This window comes from Delphinus delphis, chromosome 8 (assembly GCF_949987515.2).
Source record: "Delphinus delphis chromosome 8, mDelDel1.2, whole genome shotgun sequence".
Lineage (NCBI taxonomy): Eukaryota > Metazoa > Chordata > Mammalia > Artiodactyla > Delphinidae > Delphinus > Delphinus delphis.
This window is the reverse complement of record NC_082690.1, coordinates 40,568,078-40,589,974: the sequence shown is the minus strand read 5'-3', so window position 1 is coordinate 40,589,974 and position 21,897 is coordinate 40,568,078. Positions and strand designations below refer to the sequence as shown.

General features: G+C 38.3%; 2 protein-coding genes across 6 annotated transcripts in view; one reads left to right on the top strand and one right to left on the bottom strand.

The window, feature by feature from the left end:
• Positions 1-15,263, bottom strand: part of MRE11 (MRE11 homolog, double strand break repair nuclease) — a 75,134-nt gene extending 59,871 nt beyond the window's left edge. For 4 of the 5 annotated variants that reach the window (XR_009520361.1, XR_009520360.1, XR_009520363.1 and 1 more), the window contains exons 1-4: positions 15,165-15,263; positions 14,316-14,433; positions 11,654-11,786; positions 6,557-6,717 (exon numbers count right to left, since the gene is read on the bottom strand). Coding sequence is in view for 1 of the 5 variants with exons in the window: in XM_060018094.1 (XP_059874077.1) it covers positions 6,557-6,717; positions 11,654-11,786; positions 14,316-14,335 (314 nt within the window). In the remaining 4 variants the exon portion in view is untranslated. The remainder of the gene's footprint in view (positions 1-6,556; positions 6,718-11,653; positions 11,787-14,315; positions 14,434-15,164) is intronic. The other variant, XR_009520362.1, reaches the window with a different exon arrangement.
• A 120-nt stretch (positions 15,264-15,383) lies between these two features.
• On the top strand, positions 15,384-21,161 carry ANKRD49 (ankyrin repeat domain 49). The gene is made up of 3 exons (XM_060017226.1): positions 15,384-15,448; positions 17,929-18,283; positions 19,666-21,161. The coding sequence occupies exons 2-3, from the start codon at positions 18,026-18,028 to the stop codon at positions 20,125-20,127; spliced, it is 720 nt and encodes a 239-aa protein (XP_059873209.1). The 5' UTR covers positions 15,384-15,448; positions 17,929-18,025; the 3' UTR covers positions 20,128-21,161.
• The last annotated feature ends 736 nt before the right edge of the window (positions 21,162-21,897 follow it).

Genomic DNA, 21,897 nt, shown 5'->3' with positions numbered 1-21,897 from the left:
ACACTTTAAAAGAAAACCATACAAATATATGATGCTTATGAATTGTATGAGATTTGAATATCTGATTAATAGGAAATAGGCTTTCAAAATTTTGAGAGCCTTTATAAAAGGTTTTTATTTGTAGAAGCGAGAGGGGAAATACACCTACTCTGGAATCCAAAAGACCTAGATTGAAAACTCCAGCTCTATCACTTACTGCTTGGATGACTTAAAGTTTCCCACCCACTGTTGCCCCTAGTCACCAAGGTTCTCTTCTCAGAGGCAAATAACATTAGGAATTTCTAGTGTATCTGTGCAAAAATATCTTATACCTCTAAAGCAAATAAATACATCTTCCTTCTTAAACAAATGGTAGCACAATACAGATTTCTGCCCCCTGCCTTTATCACTTTACATACTTTATAAATCATTCCATATCAGTACATAAAGAGCTTCCTTGTGATTTTTTTAGCTGGACACTGCATGGATTATTATAATGTGTTTAAGTAGTTACCTATCAATGGACATTTAGACTATTTCCAGCCTTTTGTTTTACAAATATTTTTACAGTGAGTAGTCTTGTACAAAGTTGCCCTTGCGAGAGTATAGGAAAATATCTAGAAGGAAACTGTCAGGTCAAAAGGAACGCGTGCATCTGTAAATTTGATAACTACTGCCAATTTCCCTCCACAGAGGTTGTATGATTTACTCATAGTACAATGGCAATCCATGAGACTAATTCCCCCTACTCCACCAAGATACTGGGTGGGCCAAAAGGTTCATTCAGTTTTTTCCTTAAGATGGCTCTAGTAGTGCATAGTTGTCTTTAATTCCATTTGAAACAATTTTGTTAGATTGTATGTGACAGCTGTCATATCAGCGGGCATTTAAAAAAAAAGACTTATGAAAATTGATGAAGGTTTGTGTAGTCATTTTAATACTGAAGATGGAAGGAAAAAAGCAACATTTTTGGCATGTTATGCTTTATTATTTCAAGAAAGGTAAAAACGCAACCGAAATGCAAAAAAAAGATTTGTGCAGTGTGTGGAGAAGGTGCTGTGACTGATCGAACATGTCAAAAGTGGTTTGAGATGTTTCATGCTGGAGATTTCTCACTGGACGATGCTCCCTGGTCAGGCAGACCAGTTGAAGTTGAGAGCGATTAAATAGAGACATTAACTGGGAACAATCAACGTTATACCACGTGGGAGATAGCCGACATACTCAAAATATCCAAAACAAGCATTGAAAATCATTTGCACCAGCTTGGTTATGTTCATCGCTTTGATGTTTGGGTTCCACGTAAGTTAAGCGAAAAAAACCTTCTTGACTGTATTTCCGCATGTGATTCTCTACTTAAATGTAATGAAAAGTTCCATTTTTAAAACAAATTGTGACGGGCAATGACAAGTGGATATGTACAATAATGTGGTAGGGAAGAAATTGTGCGGCAAGCGAAATGAACCACCACCAACCAAACCAAAGGCCGGTCTTCATCCAAAGGTGATGTTGTGTGTATGGTGGGATTGGAAGGGAGTCCTCTATTATGAGCTCCTTCTGGAAAACCAAACGATTAATTCCAACAAGTACTACTCCCAACTGGACCAACTGAAAGCAGCACTGGACGAAAAGCATCCAGAATTAGTCAAGAGAAAACGCATACTCTTCCATCAGGATAACACAAGATTGCATGTTGCTTTGATGACCAGGCAAAAACTGTTACAGCTTGGCTGGAAGTTCTGATTCATCTGCCATATTCACCAGACATTGCACATTTGGATTTCTATTTACTTAGATCTTTACAAAATTCTCTTAATGGAAAAAATTTCAATTCCCTGGAGACTGCAAAAGGCACCTGGAACAGTTCTTTGCTCAAAAAGATAAAGTTTTGGGAAGATGGAATTATGAAGTTGCCTGAAAAATGGCAGAAGGTAGTGGAACAAAAGGGTGAACACATTGTTCAATAAAGTTCTTGGTGAAAATGAAAAATGTGTCTTTTATTTTTACTTAAAAACCGAAGGCACTTTTTGGCCAACCCAATACATTATCAAGCTTTTTCAATCTATGCCAGTGGTTCTAAACCCTAGCTGCATGTTAGAATTTTCTAGGAATCTTTGAAGATCCACCAATGTCCAAGACACTCTCAGAGAGATTAAATGACCTGGAGACTGGGCATCAGTATTTTTTAAGATTCTTAGGTAATGATAATGTGCACCCAGGACTAAGAATTACTGATCTATATCAATCTTATAGGAGAAAAATATATCAGTATACTTCATTTTGCATCTTTCATATTCTTTTAATATGTTAAAATGCTACTTTATTTCCTTTTCTATGAACTATGTCCATATTCTTTACCTATTTTTTATTAAGTCATGGATTTTTTTTTTAATTGACTTGAAAGAACTACTTAACTATTAACTATTGGGAAAATTAGACCGTAATTTGCCATGAGTTGCAAATATTCTTCCTGGGGTTGAACCCAGACTTTTGACTTCGCTTTGGGAGGCTCTTGCCATGCAGAAATTTACTTTTACAAGGACAAACATATCCATCTTTTTTTTTATGGATTCTGGGTTTGTGTTAACACTTAGAAAAGTCTTTTTCACATCCAGTTCTTTTTTTAAAATGTCTAACAGTTTCTTCTAGTTCTTTTATTGAATAAGCTATATTTTTTGTGGAGATATGTGATACCACCTTTATCAAATACTAAATTCCCACATGTATTGTGGCTATTTCTGGAATTTCTATACTCTTCCACTTATCTGCCTATCAATTCATGAGTCACACCACTTTTTAAATTATTGTAGCATTATAATATACTTTCTTTTTTCCAGCTTTATTGTGATATAATTGACATGTAACATTGTATAACTTTAAGGTATACAATGTGTTGATTTGATACACTCATATTTTGCAAAATGATAACCACTATAGCTTACTCACCACTTTAAGCTTCACACACACCTAGCTTAACAGCTGCATCATGTCACGTAACTGCCATTTCTTTTTCGTAATGAGAATATTTAAGGTCTACTCTCTTAGAAACTTTCAAGTATAAAATACAATATTACTAACTATAACCACTATGCTGTACATTAGATCCTGAGAACTTATTCATTTTTAAACTGAAAATTATATATTTTTTTGATCAACATCTCCCCTTTCCCCCAACTCCCTGCTCCTGGTAACCACCATTCTAGTCTCCATTTATATGAGTTCAGCTTTTTCAGATTCCATATACTGTATAAGTGATATCACACAGTATTTGTCTCTTTGTCTGACTTATTTTACTTAGCATAAAGCCCTCAAGGTCCATCCATGTTGTCTCAAATGAAAGGATGTCCTTTCTCATGGCTGAATATATATATATATACACGGCTGTGTGTGTGTGCAGATATCTGCACACACACACACACACACACACACACACACATATATCACAACTTTATCCCTTCTTCCACTGATGGACACTTCTGTTGTTGCCATATCTTGGCCACTGTGAATAATGCTGCAATGAATGTGGGCGTGCAGATTATCTCTTTGAGATTCCACTTTCACTTCCTTTGGATATACACCCAGAGGTAGGATTGCTGGATCACGTAATAATTCTATCTTTAATTTGGGGGGGAACCTCCACAGTGTTCTCCATAGTGGCTGCACAAATTTACATTCCCGCCAACAGTGCACAAGGGTTCCCTTTTCTCCACACCCTCTCCAACACTTGTTCTCTCTTATCTTTTTGATGACAGACATCCTAACAGGTGTGAGTTGATATCTCATTGTGGTTTTGATATGCATTTCCCTGATGATTAGTGATGTTGAGCACCTTTTCATGTACCTGTTGGTTGTTCTATTTTTGTGAAAAATGCCATTGGAATTTTGATAGGGATTGAATTGAGCTAGTCACTACTTAGTAGTCTTCTTTTCTCAGAGTTTCCCTATCTTTTTTTTTTTTTTGGTCTATTTTTTACATGAACTAGTAAACCAGAGGGAAAATTATCCAAAATATAGTACAAAGAGATAAAGTTATAGGGAATATTAAAAAGTGGGTAAAATATAAATAATTTTCAGGAAGAAAAAGAATAGGAAACAGAAAACATACTGGATAAGAATTTTCCAAAATTGCTGCAAAAAAAATTCTTAGTTTGAAACGCATGTAGCCCAAACAGTATAAATAGAACTAAATCCACAACTAAATATGTCACAGTAAGACTGCAAAATGCTAAGGGCAATGAGAAAAACTTAATTGTTACCTGAGTGTTTTCTTTATGCCAGCTACTATTCTAAGCAATTTTCTTATTAACTCAACTATTCCTAACAACATTTCTGTAAGATTAGCACTATTCTTTTCCCATCTTATAATAATGAAACTAAGGTAGGGCAGATCCAGGATTTGACCTCAGACAGTCTTATATCAGAATCCATGCTTTTAAGCACTATGTTATACTGCTTTTCCAGCAACTAAAATGATAGCAAGACTCCTCAAAAGCACCAAAAAATAAAAGTTTACTGACAGGCAGTGAAAAACTACTAAAAACTGTACTTCGGAAAGGAAACTGAATCTAGACAAAAGGAATGAAACATAAGAAACAGCAATAGTAAGTAAAGAAATAGGTAAACACATCTATGGGGTGGGTGAAGCAGTTTAAAAATAATAAAGTTTTAGATTTGAATAGAAGACGGGTAAAGACTGATCAGAATTCTTAAAAACAAGGATATATGTTAAAAATTACAAGAATCTTTTAAAATCCAATTCTATACTCAGCCAAATTATCAATCCGAAGTTAAAAATAGCCATTTTCTTACATAAAAAAATCCCCAAAAATTTACCTCCCAATATAAACTCATTTTTAAAATATATATATACAAATAGGTAAGAAATAAATATAGCTATGTCTGTTTTCAGGGGTTACTTTATATATATATTTTTTTTTTCCATATTTCCATGTATACGTGTGTGTGTGTGTGTGTGTGTGTGTGTGTGTGTGTGTGTATTTAAGCTCTGTGCACTGAGAGAGCCTAGAAGCAGTGACAAGACAATAGCCATGTGCATGCCTAGCATCCAGATTCTAGCTTCCAAAAGGAACCAAGACTCCTTGAAGAAATGGATGAGTCTAAAAAGCTAGGGAAAAGAAAATACAAAATTAGCCTGGAGCATCTTACAGAGCCAAAAAGGGGGGAGAAAAGATGACGCCATGTTGAAAGGACCCAAGAGGTGGTCTGAAAGAGTGCCCGAAGGCTAAAGCTGGAACAATTTATTTGAGCAACAAAATAGATTATAATAGTATTAAATTACAATCCAAAGGAAAAAAAATGAGTTCATACTTATATAAACAATTGAATAAATTCCTGTTGATGTAGACGACTGAATAAACAAACAAATGGGGGACAAGGGACAAATCTTTACAGAACTATTCCAATTAATAAATGCGGAAAGTATGTGGGAAATGTTTAGAAAATCACCATTAGGACACCACAGTTAAAACTGCTGTAGGCAAGAGCCACTGACGAATGCTAAAATGATTGGACAAACTTTAAAGAGAAACAGAATAGTTGCATAGCCTCCCCTAAAATATTTACTAATTACTGTAGTGGTTTTAACATGCCCATAAATTCTTTGATACTCTTTGCTCTCTCCAGGAAGTGAAACGTAACACCCTCTCTTCAGTGTGGGCTGGACTTAGCTACTCTCTTCTAACAAACAGTATATGGAAAGGGAAAAATAGTAACTTGACAGTGGAGAAACCTGTAAGACACCATCTTAACCAAGTGACCAAGGTTAACCTCACCAGTGCAGGCCATGTTGATAGCATGTACTCCTTACATACTGAGAAGGGCACTTCACCTATAAAGAGTATTCTTTCCCCCAAACCAATAACCCTAGTCTAATCATGAGAAGAACCCAAGTTGAGAGACATTCTACAAAATATCTGACCAGTACACTTCAAAAGTGTCAGTGTCTGCCTGGAAAAGTCTGGCATAGGCGAAAGGAGATTTTGAGACCATTTCAACTAAATGCAATGTGGTATCCTGTACAATGTTTAAGAAAAAACAGAGTACCTTTATGACATGGGGTTCTAGGTGGATATTGTAAATAAGTCCCCAAAGCACAAATATTAAAGAAAAAAAATAACGTGTTTGACTATGAACATCAAAATTAAATATTTCTGTCATCAAAAGGCCCTGTAAACAAAGTCTCAATCCACTGACTGAGAAAAAATACATGCCTAGCAAAGGCTTAATATCTAGAAATAACTCCTGCAAATTCAACAGGAAAAGACAAAAATATCCCAATTTTTAAAATGGACAAAGGATATGAACAGAAGAGATACCAAATGTACAAAAAAAATTTGGAAGTTACTCATCTCACTATTAATTAGGGAAATAGAATTTAATACAACAATGTACAGAAAATTCAAAGAACTACATTTACCAAGGAAATAGCTTATAGTGAAGGTAAAATGGCCAATTATTACCATGTTCATGTGTCTTATACAGAAAATATTATATTATACATACATGTAATATTAAATATCATAAGGAAACATTCATTTAAGCATTTAAATATACTTACTTACTAAAACCGAAGTTGACTGACTGATCGCTGATAATTTCAAACTGTACAGGACGATCCCCCATGCAATATTTTCTTAATAACTCGAGGCAGTTATGTATTGTTTTTCTTGAGGGTTTATTTTCATGAAAAAGATCACCCCCTAACAAAATGAAATCCACCTAATCAACAGAAAATAGTATGAAAATTAGTATGCTTTATAGATAAAATTTTTAAAACTATAGCGCAAAGAGATAGAAAAAAAATCTTGTAAAAGATACAATTATGTGTGGAGATTTAAAGCTTCATATTTTGTTTAGTTAAAGGGCCTTTCAATCTGGTTATTAATATGACTTCAGCTTAGGTTCCTAGACCACCTTCAAAAAGGCCATCTTCAGATTACTACACCAAGTTTCTAATTCACACTACCCAAAGTGATCATACTTCTTTTTTTAAAGTTATCCAAATCAAACATAAACTTAGCACTTTAATAAAACCTATGGAAGGGATAGCAGATTCAATCCAAATTATTCACTTGATTCATTCAACAATTATTTAGAGTCCCTACAGGCACTGGCAGCTAAGGAAATAGCAATCTACAAAATATATCATGTCCTTGCCCTCATTAAATACAGACAGCGTGCCATACCCTATACTGAGTGTGATAAATAAAATACGATCCCTATCCTAAGTATGTTCAAAATCTAACGGGAGAGACAAACTGCTAAGCATCTAAACGTAAGTCAGACTCTGACACGCACTAGAACAGATATATAAACAAACCAGGAGTAGAGATGACATTACAATTCATTCCAACTGAGAGGAGGAAATTCACCTGAGGACAACGTCTGGGAAGAATGGGCTAACATGGTGGCATCTGAGTTGCACCATGAAGGATAAATGAGATTTCGAGGAAGAACATTCAGGAACAACCAGAGAGAAGGGAAATCACACAGAAAGAAAGTCCAACACACTTTCAAAAGTGTACAATCTACTTAAAGAAAGTTGATTAAGTTCTTAATTATACAAAAGAACCCAGCAATACAGATCGCCATGGGCTACAGTAGTGAGGGCAGCAGGATATGTCACCACAAAATGGACCCACTGTGGCAATGTGGACTGTTTTGAGCTGAAGGCAATTAAGACCCAGCAGAGTCAGGAAAAGCTTTTTTACCTCTCTCTAAACTGCCTAAAAGAATCTGGATGGGGGCATGTACCAGGAAGAGAGCTATTACCAGAGACAATTTCTGATATCAGAAAGACATCGCATGGCATGGCAAACACCTTTTTACCAAACATGTGCTCGTCTCATCTTCCTGTGCATTGCCTTCCTCCCCTTTAAAGCCCCAGACTCCTTTCCCCTTCTCCTTAGCTCAGGATAGCAGATAAGCCTCAATTACTTCACTGCTGAGGAGTCTCATACTTTTGTGGGGCTCCCATACATATGAAATTTATTTTTACCCTGTTAATCTGTCTTACGTCAACTTAATTATCAGACCAGCCAGGGAACTTAGAAGGAAATAAGGAAAAGATTTCTGCCCTGACAACAGTCAGAGAGACTTCAATAAAAATGTGGGATTTAAGCCAGGTCTTCAAAACTAAACATGATTTGAGTAAAGGGAGAAAATGATCATAATCCAAGGCATAGAAAAAACAACAAAGCAAACAAACATTTTTACAGGGGAGGGGAAAGAGAAATAGTTGTTTCAATGATATAGTTTCACTTTTACCAGACGAGAAGAGTTCTGGAGGTTGGTCACTCAACCATGCAAATGTGCTTAACACTACTCAACTGTACCCTTAAAAATGGTTAGGATGGTAAGTTTTATGGTATGTGTATTTTACCACAAACAACAAAAAAATTTTTTTAATATTTTTAAAAACTGGTTTGTGACTCCAGGGATCACTGAGAACACAACTTGCTTCTCTGGTATTTCTGCCCAAAGTGAATCTACTCATGAGGAAACGTCAGACATCTCCAACTGAGGAATATTCTGCAAAAGTAACTACCCTGGACTCTTCAAAAATGTCAGGTTCATGAAAGACAAGGCAGACAGAGGAAACATCCCAGATTACAAGAGACTAAAGAGACGTGACAACTAAATGCAAAATGTAATCCTGGATTGGCAACTGGACACCACCGACCTGCCCCCAAACTGCTATGACAGACTTTGTCGAGACAACTGGCATCTTAGAATTACATGATCGTACTGAATCAACATAACTCCCTGGTTTTGATAAGTGCACTGTGGTTACATATGTAATTTACTCTCAAATGGTTCAGAAAAAGTGTGTGTGTGTGTTTATGAAGAGACAGGATAAATCAAATGTAGTAAAGTGTAGGAAAATCTCGGTGAAGGGTAAGGAATTATTTGTACTATTCTTGTAATGTTTATGTAAGATTGATATTGTTTCAACATAAAAGTTAAAAAAAAAAAAAAGATTCCAAAGAACTAGAGAGTAGAAATAAGGCTGGTTAGATGGCACAGACCCACAAAATAGAGGACTTAAAAATCGGGAAGAACTTAGATTTCAATAAGAAGAAATAATAAACACAAATGATGGGGGGAAGTAAACATGCATTTGGAAGTACCAGTATGGGGCTGTAGGTGGGAGGGGGCAGTTAAGATTAAAGGATGCAGGGAGGGGAAACAGGAGGAAATGCAAGGGAAGGAAAGGACAAGGTAAAGAAGAAAAAAAAAAAGCTCGTGCTCAGGGAAAGAAATACTTCAGCACCTAAGAGTTGGAAAAGAAAGGACAGAGGATTCTCTGGCAGGAAACAGACATTCTTTGACTCCAAATTTCTCTGCCCTCAGGGTAAAAGGAGACACATTTATAAGAGTGCTTACTGGGCTGCCCTGGTGGCTCAGTGGTGGAGAGTCCGCCTGCCAATGCAGGGGACGCGGGTTCGTGCCCCGGTCCGTGATGATCCCACATGCCGCGGAGCAGCTGGGCCCGTGAACCATGGCCGCTGAGCCTGCGCGTCCGGAGCCTGTGCTCCGCAACGGGAGAGGCCGCAACAGTGAGAGGCCGGCGTACCGCAAAAAAAAAAAAAAAAAGAGTACCTACTGCTTGCCAGATCCTTTCTAGGTACTAGGATACACATGTGCAAACAAAAAAGATTTTTCATTCTCATGGAGTTCACCTTCTAGTGGAGAAGATAATACATACGTAAATAATTCAATAAATTATTTCAGATGGTGCTATAAAAAAAAATAAATGAGTAATGTGATAAGAGTGTTGAGACATCAGGTAAGACCTCCCCAAAAAAGGTAAAACTTGAATTGAGAACTGAGAAGTCAACCCTGGCAAGATCAAGGTGCTCTGAGCAGGAAGAGAACCACACATGCAGAGGTACCAGAGTAGAACAAACATCTCTGTATGGATGAAGCACAAACCAACCAGGCAGAGTGGAAGGAGATGAAGTCTCCTGGCAGGGGCCAGATCACACTGAACCTTGTAGTTTAATTTTTATTCTAGATTCAGTGGAAGGCCACTTAGATTATAAGCAGCAGAGTGACATGATCTGACATGGTTTTTGGAAGTTCACTTTGGCTGCTATGCTGAATACTGTAGGAGGAAAGAATGGAAGTAAAAAAACCTAAGGGGAGCTACTGCAGTCCAGCAAAATATGACAAGTTTTGGACTAAGTTTACAGACATGAAGGTAGAAAATAGTAGAGAGGTTCCACTTGTATCCATTTGGGAATAAGAACCAAAGGACTTGCAGAAAAACTGAAGAGAACTCTGAGGAAAATCAAGGTTGAAGTTTGCAAGTCCCCAGAATTTATGTTTATTCCCCAGCTGTCTTTTGGGCTCGAGATGGACATTTCAACTGTCTGCTGGAATGTTTCCTTGAATGTCCTATTGGAATCTCCAACTCAAATGGTCTCAATCAGAATTCATCACCTTCCCACATTAGGAAGGATGTTATAAGGAAGTATGAAAATAAGGAAGAAATCTTCCTTATTTAAAGCCTACTTCTATTATTGGTACCACCATCCACCCAAACATAATACACTCCAGAGTCACCGTCATCCCCTTCTCCCTCATCCCCACCCCCTACGACTGACTAACCAATCAAAGTATCCAAATCCTCTCTTTATCTCCTGCATTCATTTCCTCTTTTCCATCCCATGGCACCACTTTTAAAAAGCCTCCAACTTATCTTGCCTTCATGCTGTACTCTGTTGGCAGAAGACTTTCTGTTAAACGGGGTACAAACTCCTCAATCTGGTATTTGAAGCTCTTGATGCAGCTCAAACCACATTTCTAGTCTTTCAGCGCGCTTTCTAACTCGCGACCTACCAGTGAGCCAAACAGCTGCTGTACCCCTAATGGACCAATCATCTCGCCTCTGTGCCCTTCCTACTGCTTCACGGGAGGTGTACACTCTCTTTGCTCTTCACTCATTAAAAGCCTACCATCCTTCTAAGCCCAAGTTAAATGCCACTTCATTCACCTCATCTTGCTATCCTCATCTAAATGTGATCTCTTCTACCTCCAAACTCCCAGGAAATGCTGTTTATACTCTTACGGCTCTTGCATCTGAGCATCTTTGACATTTATCGTATCTCACATACTGACTTGCTTGCTGCATGTTCTTTGAAAGCAGAAACTATGACAGTCATCTTTACATTTCAAATAGAAACTGCCACAGGATACTGCACTCAGTAAACACGGTAAATATTTGTAAATTTTTACAGACTATTTACAAAAGTAGCTCCTACTTGAATTCAGGGAATAAAGCACACAAATTCTGCTTTGGGCTTTCAGTATACAGATATTTAAGCAGACAGTGTGAGGACATGGGCCTATAAAACAAACCTCTATCTTTAAAAGGAAAAAGAGCAAGTTGAGTGGGGCTTCCCTGGTGGCACAGTGGTTGAGAGTCTGCCTGCCGATGCAGGGCACACGCGTTCGTGCCCCGGTACGGGAGGATCCCACATGCCGCGGAGCGGCTGGGCCCGTGAGCCATGGCCGCTGAGCCTGTGCTCCGCAACGGGAGAGGCCACAGCAGTGAGAGGCCCGCGTACCGCAAGAAAAAAAAAAAAAAAAAAAAAGAGCAAGTTAAGTAAGGGAACTTGGTAGAAATCGCAAAAATGCAAACTAAACTCACATCATTTTCCTGGGCAAGTCTTAAAATTTCATCAAGTGTTACAAACGTATCATTTCCTCTGACGGCATCTTTTTCCATAAATCCCAGATGAATATCTGTTGCAACTAAGATTTTAAATGTATTTTCATCATCGCTGTATTTAAAAAGAAGAAACATGTCAATATAATTCATTAAAAGGATGTTCAAGCAAACTGAAACCTAAATCTATAAAATAATAGCAGTTATGACGTAAAATCATTTTTCTAGCCCTAAACGAGGTCCAAAAATTTGAAGCATTCAACAGACCATTAATGTCACAGTTTTCTTACCACTAATACAAAGCAGAACAAATGTACACACATTTTTAAAAGGTTCTGTAACTGCTTCAGAAATGTATAACCTCATTACAACCAGTTTCATAAACTGATATGTAACCTGAATTTGAAAGCTTGGTTGTTTTCCTGCTCTGTTCTACAGCAAAAATCCAAGAGGATTTGATCTCAGTATCTAAACTTGCTATTTATCTACTTTGCATTTTCCCAGGAAAATTAGAATTAACTGGTTAATTTTAAAAGCCCTTCTCCTTACTTTATAAGTAGATTTTTATCCTAATAAACTAGTAACTTACATCCAGGCCCCTGAAGAGGTTTGCTCTCCATACAAAGTTAGTTTTTCACTAATGACTTTAGCCAAGTAACAAAACTAATTTACAATGCCATTTAAATTTGGTAGTATTCAAAAGTACTTTCATGTGAAGCAGTAATATGATAGTTATTAATTCTCTCTTAAACTTAATATAACTTTTAATTGTCTTTAAAATATTTTGGTATCCCTGATCTCATCTCAACTCCCACACGTAAACAGGTTAAGTATTGTTATCTCTGAAAAACTAGAAAGCTATATACAGAGAAATTAACTGATTTATCATGAAACAAAATGGTAGAAATGGAACTAAAACCCGTTATTAACACTCAGGCTGTTTTCACTAAACCATATGAACTTCAAAAAAATTTATATATATATCTCCAAAATTCAAATCTTTATACATAAGAGAATTTTCCAGAAAAGATTTCTCTTCATAAACTTCAAAATGATATGAACAGTTCTGATTGCTATATACATACAGGTAAGTCAGAATACTTTCGGATCACATTACTATCCAGACTTCCATAGCAATTTGTAAGGTATTTTCCCTTGAGGTCTCTCACTTAAATATGAGAATTAATCTGAGAGTCTTTTTTTTTTTTTTTTTTGGCTACGTTGGGTCTTCGTTGCTGTGCGCCAGCTTTCTCTAGTTGCGGAGAGCAGGGACTACTCTTTGTTGCGGTGCACGGGCTTCTCATTGCGTTGGCTTCTCTTGTTGCGGAGCACGGGGTGTAGGCGCGTGGGCTTCAGTAGTTGTGGCACGTGCACTCAGGAGTTGTGGCTCACGGGCTCTAGAGCACAGGCTCAGTAGTTGTGGCGCACGGGCTTAGTTGCTCGGTGGCATGTGGGATCTTCCCCAACCAGGGCTCGAACCCGTGTCCCTTGCATTGGCAGGCGGATTCCTAACCACTGCGCCACCACCAGGGAAGCCCTGAGAGTCATTTGTAATCCAATTATACAAATGAAGAAATGGAGACAAAGTTTAGAGGCTTGCTAACTTGTCCAAGGTTACACAATGCTAATTAAGAAATTAAGGGGACTTCTCTGGTAGTCCAGTCGTTAAGACTCTACGCTTCCAATGCAGGGGGCCCGGCTTCAATCCCTGGTTGGGGAACTAAGACCTCACATGCCGCAACTAAGCCCGCATACCGGAACTACTAAACCCACGCGCTCTAGAGCCCGCAACTAGAGAAGCCCGTGCACTGCAAGGAAGACCCGGCGCGCTGCCACGAAGACCCAGTGCAGCCTAGATAGATTAGATAGATAGATAGACAGATAGACAGACAGATAGATAAAAAGAAATTAAAACAAGGGTGAAATATTCCAAGTTTGAAGCTTTTTCCACATAACTTTTTCTAGTCCTTTTATTTATTTTCATTTTAGTCAGATTCATTTGCAATTTATTCAGTACTAAAGCAATTTACTTCTTTAAAAATCTGCTTTAAAAGACTTGCAGTAGGACCTCCCTGGTGGCTCAGTGATTAAGAATCCCCCTGCCAATGCAGGGGACACGGGTTTGATCCCTGGTCCGGGAAGGTCCCACATGCTGCGGAGCAACTAAGCCCGTGCGCCTAGAGCCCCGAGCTCTGCAACAAGAGAAGCCACCGCAATGAGAAGCCTGCACACCGCAACCCCGCTCGCCGCAGGTAGAGAAAGCCCACCGCAACAATGAAGACCCAACGCAGCCAAAACTAAATTAAGAAAAAAAAAAGACTTGCATTAGCTAGTAAGACTTAGTTCAAGCATATTTATAGCTTCAATAGTTTAAGACAAAACATAAGAACATAAACTTATATAGCAATATGCCAACCTACTGCAAAACCCCAATCTATAGCTGCATATTATCTTTAGTTAATAAACATATAGCATGAAATGTTAACCATTCCAAATATTCATTTTGATGACTAACACTTGTATTCAGAGGCAAGGTCTTTATTTACTCATAATTTATTAAATAAGTTTTCTTTTATGGTGATCATAGTTGATAGACTGTAGAAACCCAAAGCAACAAAGACGACTTCGGAAGACAGGTGCTTACAGAGCATCTGCAGGACTCATTTCTATGATCAGTCCAGCTCCTCCAGGACCACTTCTCTCTCGAAGTACCCCTGGGTCCTGTGCTCAAACACGTCAGAAAACTCACTCGATTCCAAATTCTAAAACAAAATTATATTATTTAAAACACATTTTTAAAAAGCAGACTGGCAATTTTGGAAGTGTCTCATTTTCAATTAAGCACCTACTATACTTTTATTTTCAGAGCTTACAAAACAAAACAGAAAAACATATCTCCAGTGACACTCTACTTACACCATTATGATTACGCTCCTCTCCTGTTTCCCTTTCTATGCCCCATGGGAAGCTAATGCTTGTTAAATGAATGGGCAAAAAGGGTCACACCCAATAGTTCTGGTTTAGCACACGAACTCTGGATGTGCAGAAATGTTTAAGTTGCATGCATGGGCTACTCTGGAGCATGAGGCGACCCCGTATTTCCTGCTTAAACACAAATTTTTTTTTTAAGGAATGGGCTTGTTTTGAAAAGATAGGGGGTCCACGTTTAAAGCTAGTGTAAATAAGCAGAAACACGTGGTTTAAGGAAAATGGCCAGGATCTTTTGGGAGGAGCGGCTGCCACCGCGGAACGACCCCTCCCACGTCCGGATTCCTGGTTCGGTGGGGATTCTAAGCCTCAGCAGCCCCGCACCACCGAACCCTCAGAAACCAGAACGCGGAAACCTCCCAGGCTCCTCCCGAGCCTACCCGGCCCAGAGTCAATCCTCTCTGGGCTTCCGCTCGCGATCCTGCAGATACAGAAAGCGACTCCTAAACTACCCCACATCTGGACTCTCCAAAGCCCCACCCTGGAACCCGAGGCTGTCTTTTACCCGGTAAGAAGGAGGGAGATTCTTGAGAAGAAAAGCAACAGCACCGCCTGAGGAGCAGCTTGGCCATAAACCTGAATTAAGCGGGAGAGAAAAAGCACCTCCTTCTCTCGCGATACCTCATAAATGACGTAGGCGCTTCAACTCCTCTCATTGGCTGCCGACTGCCGTAAGGTAGCAGGAAAAGTTGCAGCGAGGACCCGCCCTCATACAGGAGCCAATCCTGAGTAGCCCGGGGGACGAACCCCGGAAGCGAGCTTTCCGGCGGCGATTTTCCCCTCTCTAAGGTGGGTAGGTCTTTCTCGTCCGGGGCCACGCTTCCTGGTCGCCTGGCGCCACCTAAGAACTCCTGGGCCCAAAGGGGCGGGTCCCCTGTCGACCCCTGACGAGCCCTGCAAATCGGGCCGTGTCGTGGGTCCTAAGTAGGGCTGGAGCGGCTTCTTCGCTCGTAGAAGTTCGGAAGGCCGCAGACGCGACTCCTGGGCCTGTGAAGTGACCAGCCTGTGCTGGAGGGCCGGGACTGGTGGTCTTCTCCCTCACCTCCACTCCCCAGAGATTGAGCATTCGGACTCCAGTTTACAAGACTTTCCCTGCGTCCCCTTATTGTCTGCCTGGATCTCGGGTTCAGCACATCTGCATTGCTTTGTGCTGACAGCAGTAAAATAGAGTACATTAAAAAACAATGTGAAACTTTTGAATTAGAAAATTTGGGCTTTTAGTTCTATTGAAAGTTGTATTAATCGATCAGAACCTCAGCGCCTTCACTTGTAAAATGGGGTTTACGGCCCCACCTGTCACTGAATTGTTAAGAGTTAACATAGTTTAGATCTCTTATGGAATGTGATCTTTAAAAAACATACCCTAGTTCTTCTTGGTGGAGTATCATCAAGTAGGTATCTTGATCGGCTTTTTAAGCCCTGAATCAGGGAGATGCACCTGGGGTTGACTTTTTAAATTAAATCCATTAAGAAATTTTTATATGTAATTTATTGTACCTGGAACAGTAAATTTAAATTATAAAAAGTTTTTATGAAAAGGAAAGGGGGGTATAAGATCTGTGCTATAATGTTACTGTGGTTGATACAAATGACAAGTGAACTATACAGTAAGGTATTTAATAAAGTGTTTAATGAGTAGATTTGTGATCACTTTTGTATTGCAAGGTTCAGAGAATAGTTTGAGGAAAGTGAAAATATTAGAACATACAGCCTTTCTGATAGGGTCTCTCGATTGACTCTGTAAAGTTGGACAGTCTTTGGAAATCCTTTAGTACAGTCCTTTCATTGTGCAACAAAGTAACAGGTCCAGAGAAGGTACTGGTCATGCGTGATAAATTTAAACTTGACTTTAATGCACTTGGCAGTAGTAATAAAATCTACTGATGCATTAGGATTGTATCAATTAAAGCTCGTGAAAATTAGGTAGAAAGAAATCAGTATCTTAGGGGTACACGACTAACTCTCAAATTTCTCGGAATCCATTCCAAGCAAAATCAAGTGATAGGGCTTTAATTCTGTTTAATTCTACAAATATTTCTTAATGTTTGCTTTATATAAGTGGGACATAAATGTAAGTTAAATATAGTCCCTATCCTTAAGCTTACAGTCTTTTAAGAGACTAAAACAAGAACAAAATTAGTGGTGAAATAAAACAGTATGTAGCACAAAAAAAAAAGTAGAAACTAGAGAGAGATGTAATTTGGAGGCTCAAGAAAGACTTAATGAAGGAGGCAACATCTGAGAAGAGTCATGAAAGACTGATAAGATTTCGACAAATATAGTTGGGAAGCTGAGAAATATTTTTTAAATATCTATTATTTTCATTTTGTTTAATTGGTTAAAGTTTAATCTGCTGCATAACTCTTTAAGCTGATATTGGTTTATAAATTGTTATGGCAGCCTAGCAGAATAAATATCATTTCCTTCAGGAAGCCTTCTCTACTCCCTGAGGACTGGGTTAATTATGACCTTCCTGTATATTCATCATATCTAGATATGGTCTTATTATAGCACTTAAACACTGTCTTTGCCAATCTCCCTGACGAGACAGGAAGCTTCTTGAGGTTAAGACGTGGATCTTGTTCATTATTGAATCCCAGTACCCAGAGACTGGCACATACCAGGCATTCTATTCATCTTTGTTGAATGAAGGAGTAAATGACAGCCAAAGTTCGGTTTCAAAACAAGAACCCAACTAAGAACTATAGTTATCTGTCAATGAATAGGACTACTTTTTAAAGCAGTGAATTTTCCTAAGCCTGAAATTATTAAAGTAGAAGTAGGTTGATTATTACAGATGTCATGATAAAGATATCTGCATTGATGAGAGATTGGGACACATGTCCTTTGGGGGCTATTCCATCTCTAAGAATCTCTGATTCTTGGAAGTAGATTTTTTAGGAACTAAAAATTTTTGCTCCTGCTTTATAACTTCTGTGTGTCTAGTCTATAAAAATCGTGAATGTGGTTATCTTTATTAGTTATAATTTAAAAGCTTCAAGCATTAATCACTGTTAGCATAATACAATGTAGTATGTGAACCAATAGATTCAAAATAGTGTTATAACCACTGACTTAGTAGAAAAACAATATTAAAAATAAAGATAACTGAAATCTATCAGTTCCAATATTTAATGAATGTGAAGGGTATTAATAAACACCAAAAAAGTTTAGACAGGGTTTATTTGTGTATATTTGCAAGACTTATCTATGCTATTGATAAAGCCTCAATAACCATTTTGCTCCTAATTTTTGTGTTTGTGTTTCAGATCTTGATGAATAAAATAAAGCAGACATAATTCATCTCTGGAAAGATTATTTATACTCTGGCATTTGAAATGCTTTGTATTTAGAATAGTAGTAAAAATGGAAAAAGAGAAAGTAAATGATGATGGAAAACCAGACCCAGAGAACTCCTTGGACTTTTCTGAACACTTTAACCAACTTGAATTATTAGAAACACACGGACACCTTATTCCCACTGGCACCCAAAGTCTCTGGGTAGGGAATTCTGATGAAGATGAAGAGCAAGATGAAAAAACTGAAGAGTGGTATCAATTGCAAGAAAAAAAAATGGAAAAAGATCCAAGCAAATTGCTTCTTTGGGCTGCTGAAAAAAATCGGGTAAAAATAAAAAGAACAGTTAAAGAGGAAACCTTAATTTAGTAGGAAACGTATTAGATTGGAAGCCAGAAGACCTGTACTGAATCTTGCTTTAGTCTGTAACTTTGGGCAAAGCCTACTGTTTCTGAACCTCTATTTTCTTATCTGTAAAAATGGCCACCATAATACCTGCCTCTTTCATACGGGGTTTTATACAGAGGCAATGTATGTGAAAACACATAGTAAGCTACAAAGTGTCACATGGGTATTTTGGGGAGCTTTAAGAATAATTATAAAGAGAGCAAGCAATCATCTGTATCTTTAAATCATTTATATTAAGTCATTAGGGTCATCCTAAAGACAAGTATTTAGTAAAGAGAGGATGGGAATTAACATTTATTAAATACCAACTATACCATGTGCCTTACTACGTTATTGATTTAATCCTCATATATCCCTATAAGATACGTCATATTCTTCCCTTTTACAGATTAAGAAGTTGAGATTCAGGAACATTAATTTGCCCAGAATCGTCCAAGTAGGATGACCCTGCTTAACAGCCAAAGTCTGTTCTTCCCACTTAGCCGTTTGTATCTTGTTTTACTAAGTTCCCCCATGTCTGTGTTAATAAACTAATAAATGGTCTTATATTTTTGGATAACTTTTTAAGCCAAGAGCAGACTGCATCCCACCAGAGGTCCTCAGACCAAACTGAAAATCACTTCCTGAAAACATGTATCTGAGGTTGTTTTAGTTAGAAGGAATTGCGCTCCTTAATCTCGACTTCCTTGTTACCATTGTATTCTATTGTTAAAAGAAGTTTTTTTTTTAATTGGAGTGTAGTTGATTTACAACGTTGTGTTGGTTTCAGATGTACAGCAGAGTGATTCAGTTACACATATATTCTTTTTTAGATTCTTTTCTCATTTAGGTTATCACAGAATATTGAGTAGAGTTCCCTGTGCTATACAGTAGGTATTTTTTAAAGTTTTATACAGTATGTATATTGGTGTGGTAATCCTACTACAGAAAGATCAGTCTGTTCCATTACTATGTTTTCTTCGCAGATGAAATATAAAATAATAATACAATTCTAGCCTGTATTATTCATCTAGGACTATAGCTTTTATACAATAAGCCTTCATTGGACCAGGAATAAATGTATGGTTTGGTATTCAGAGAATCATGCTCTTAGAATCAACAGTTTATAGTTAACACTGACTTGTTCATTGTTAAATCAGTTCCCCACCCCCCCAAAAAAAATCGTATTTTTTATTTTACAGTCATCTGCTAACAAAGAAGTTTTTATTTAACTTAATTAAATCGAACACTAGATGGTTTAATTTTCTTTGCTTATTGTTTCATTTCGAGTTGGGATTGTAAAAGATCTATTTTCTTCTCAGCTGACCACAGTGCGAAGACTGCTTTCAGAAAAGGCCACCCACGTGAACACTCAAGATGAAGATGGGTACACCCCGCTCCATCGAGCAGCCTACAGCGGACACTTAGACGTGGTCCGGGAGTTGATTGCACACAGGGCAGATGTTCACGCGGTGACTGTGGATGGCTGGACACCCCTGCACAGTGCCTGTAAGTGGAATAACACCAGAGTGGCTTCTTTCTTACTGCAGCATGATGCAGATATCAACGCCCAGACAAAAGGCCTCTTGACCCCCTTACATCTAGCTGCTGGGAACAGAGACAGCAAAGATACCCTTGAACTCCTCCTGATGAACCGCTACATCAAAGCAGGTCTGAAGAACAACCTGGAGGAAACTGCATTTGACATCGCCAGGAGGACAAGCATGTATCACTACCTCTTTGAAATTGTGGAAGGCTGCACAAATTCTTCACCTCAGTCTTAATGGTTCTAATAATTTTCTTAAGTTTCTAAGTCCCAGTGCCTCCTTTGTGTGAGATGTGAAATGTCCCCATCATACAAAGTTGACATCAAAAGTCTTAGGACAGTAATTCAGTGGTAATATCACGATAATATCCTTCCAAGTGAATTGCCTGACCTTGATGTCAAAATGTATTTGGAAGTTGATTGGATATATCTTTAATGATTTCCGTGGTGTTTGTGATTTTTATCAAATCATTTTAACTTACCTATACTGAAAAACTTGTCACAAGCTGTACAGAAAACTAATGATATTTTTGGTGCTGATCCAAGAGAAATGTATTTTTAAATATTCCCCCATCCTAGATCTTTGTGCAGTATTTAGTATATTAATGTGTATTTTTATAAGGTCAGGTAACTCAGAATTTCATTTAAAACTCTTAATATACTGGTGCAGTTCAGCTGTCTTCTCTGCATCACCATAGCCATTTGCTTTCATTGTAAACCGTAAGAATGAACATATTAGTGTCTTGAATCTCCGTAAATTAAAAAAAAATCAAGACACCTAGATCTTTGTTTTCTAGAACCTAGGCCATTTTCAGGAAGTAGCTAGGTGTTTAATCCACGAATTTTATATACTGCCCCCTCCCACAATCCACACAATCCTGTGGACCATCCTACCTCACCCTGGTCAACCTGCATATTCCTTATGCTGCTGGTGAGTCAGCACGACCCTTCAGACATGCGCACAACTATACCTTGGTTCAAATCATAACGTATCTATCTGCTCTCCAGCTAGTTTTACCTCCCTGGTCCTACTGAGCTGGGCACTGCTCATCTAGACTCTCAAGTTCACAGGAGGTGTTCTTTTCCAGGGTCCTCATTTTATACAAGCCACACAAAGACAAAGTGACAGGGAAAAGGAATTCTAAGAATGAGGGGATGATGATTATATTGGGGTGAGAACCGCAAAGTGGCTCAGGCCTTTTTTAAAAGCCACATTGTGGATAGTGACAAAAGCATAAATATAAATATTCCAAAAAAAAATAAAAGTTTTGAACAACCAAAAAAAAAGCATGAATTCTTTTTTTACCTGTGTATCTTCCTTGGATCCATAACATGTTTATTCATTCCAGCTAAGAGATGGAAGCAACCCAAAAGCCCACTGACAGATGAATGAATAGAGAAAATGTAGTATATACAGAAAATTGAATATTATTAAGCCTTAAAAAAGAAGGAAATCCTACCACATGCTACAACAGGAATTAACCTTGAGAACATTATGCTAAATAAAATAAGCCAATCACAAAAAGACAAATTATGTATGAGTCCACTCATATGAGACATCTAAAATATTTAAATTTATAGGGACTTCCCTGGTGGTGCAGTGGTTTAAGAATCCGCCTGCCAATGCAGGGGACACGGGTTCAAGCCCTGGTCCGGGGAAGATCCCACATACCACGGAGCAACTAAGCCCGTGCACCACAACTACTGAGCCTGCACTCTAGAGCCTGTGAGCCACAACTACTGAGCCCATGTGCCACAACTACTGAAGCCCACGCGCCTAGAGCCCATGCTCCACAACAAGAGAAGCCACTGCAACGGGAAGCCCGTGCACTGCAACGAAGAGTAGCCCCCGCTCGCCACAACTACAGAAAGCTCGTGTGCAGCAGTGAAGACCCAACACAGCCAAAAATAAATAAATTTATTAAAAAATAATAATAAAAATAAATAAATATTCAAATTCATAGAAACAGAAAGTAGAATGGTTGTTGCCAGGGTCTGGGGGAAGGGA

Bases quoted from the DNA above. Each gene is read 5' to 3' on its own strand.
- ANKRD49 (XM_060017226.1), top strand. From the start codon at position 18,026: ATGGAAAAAGAGAAAGTAAATGATGATGGAAAACCAGACCCAGAGAAC. The intron at 18,284-19,665 runs GTAAAAATAAAA...TTTTCTTCTCAG, and splicing joins GGGCTGCTGAAAAAAATCGG to CTGACCACAGTGCGAAGACT.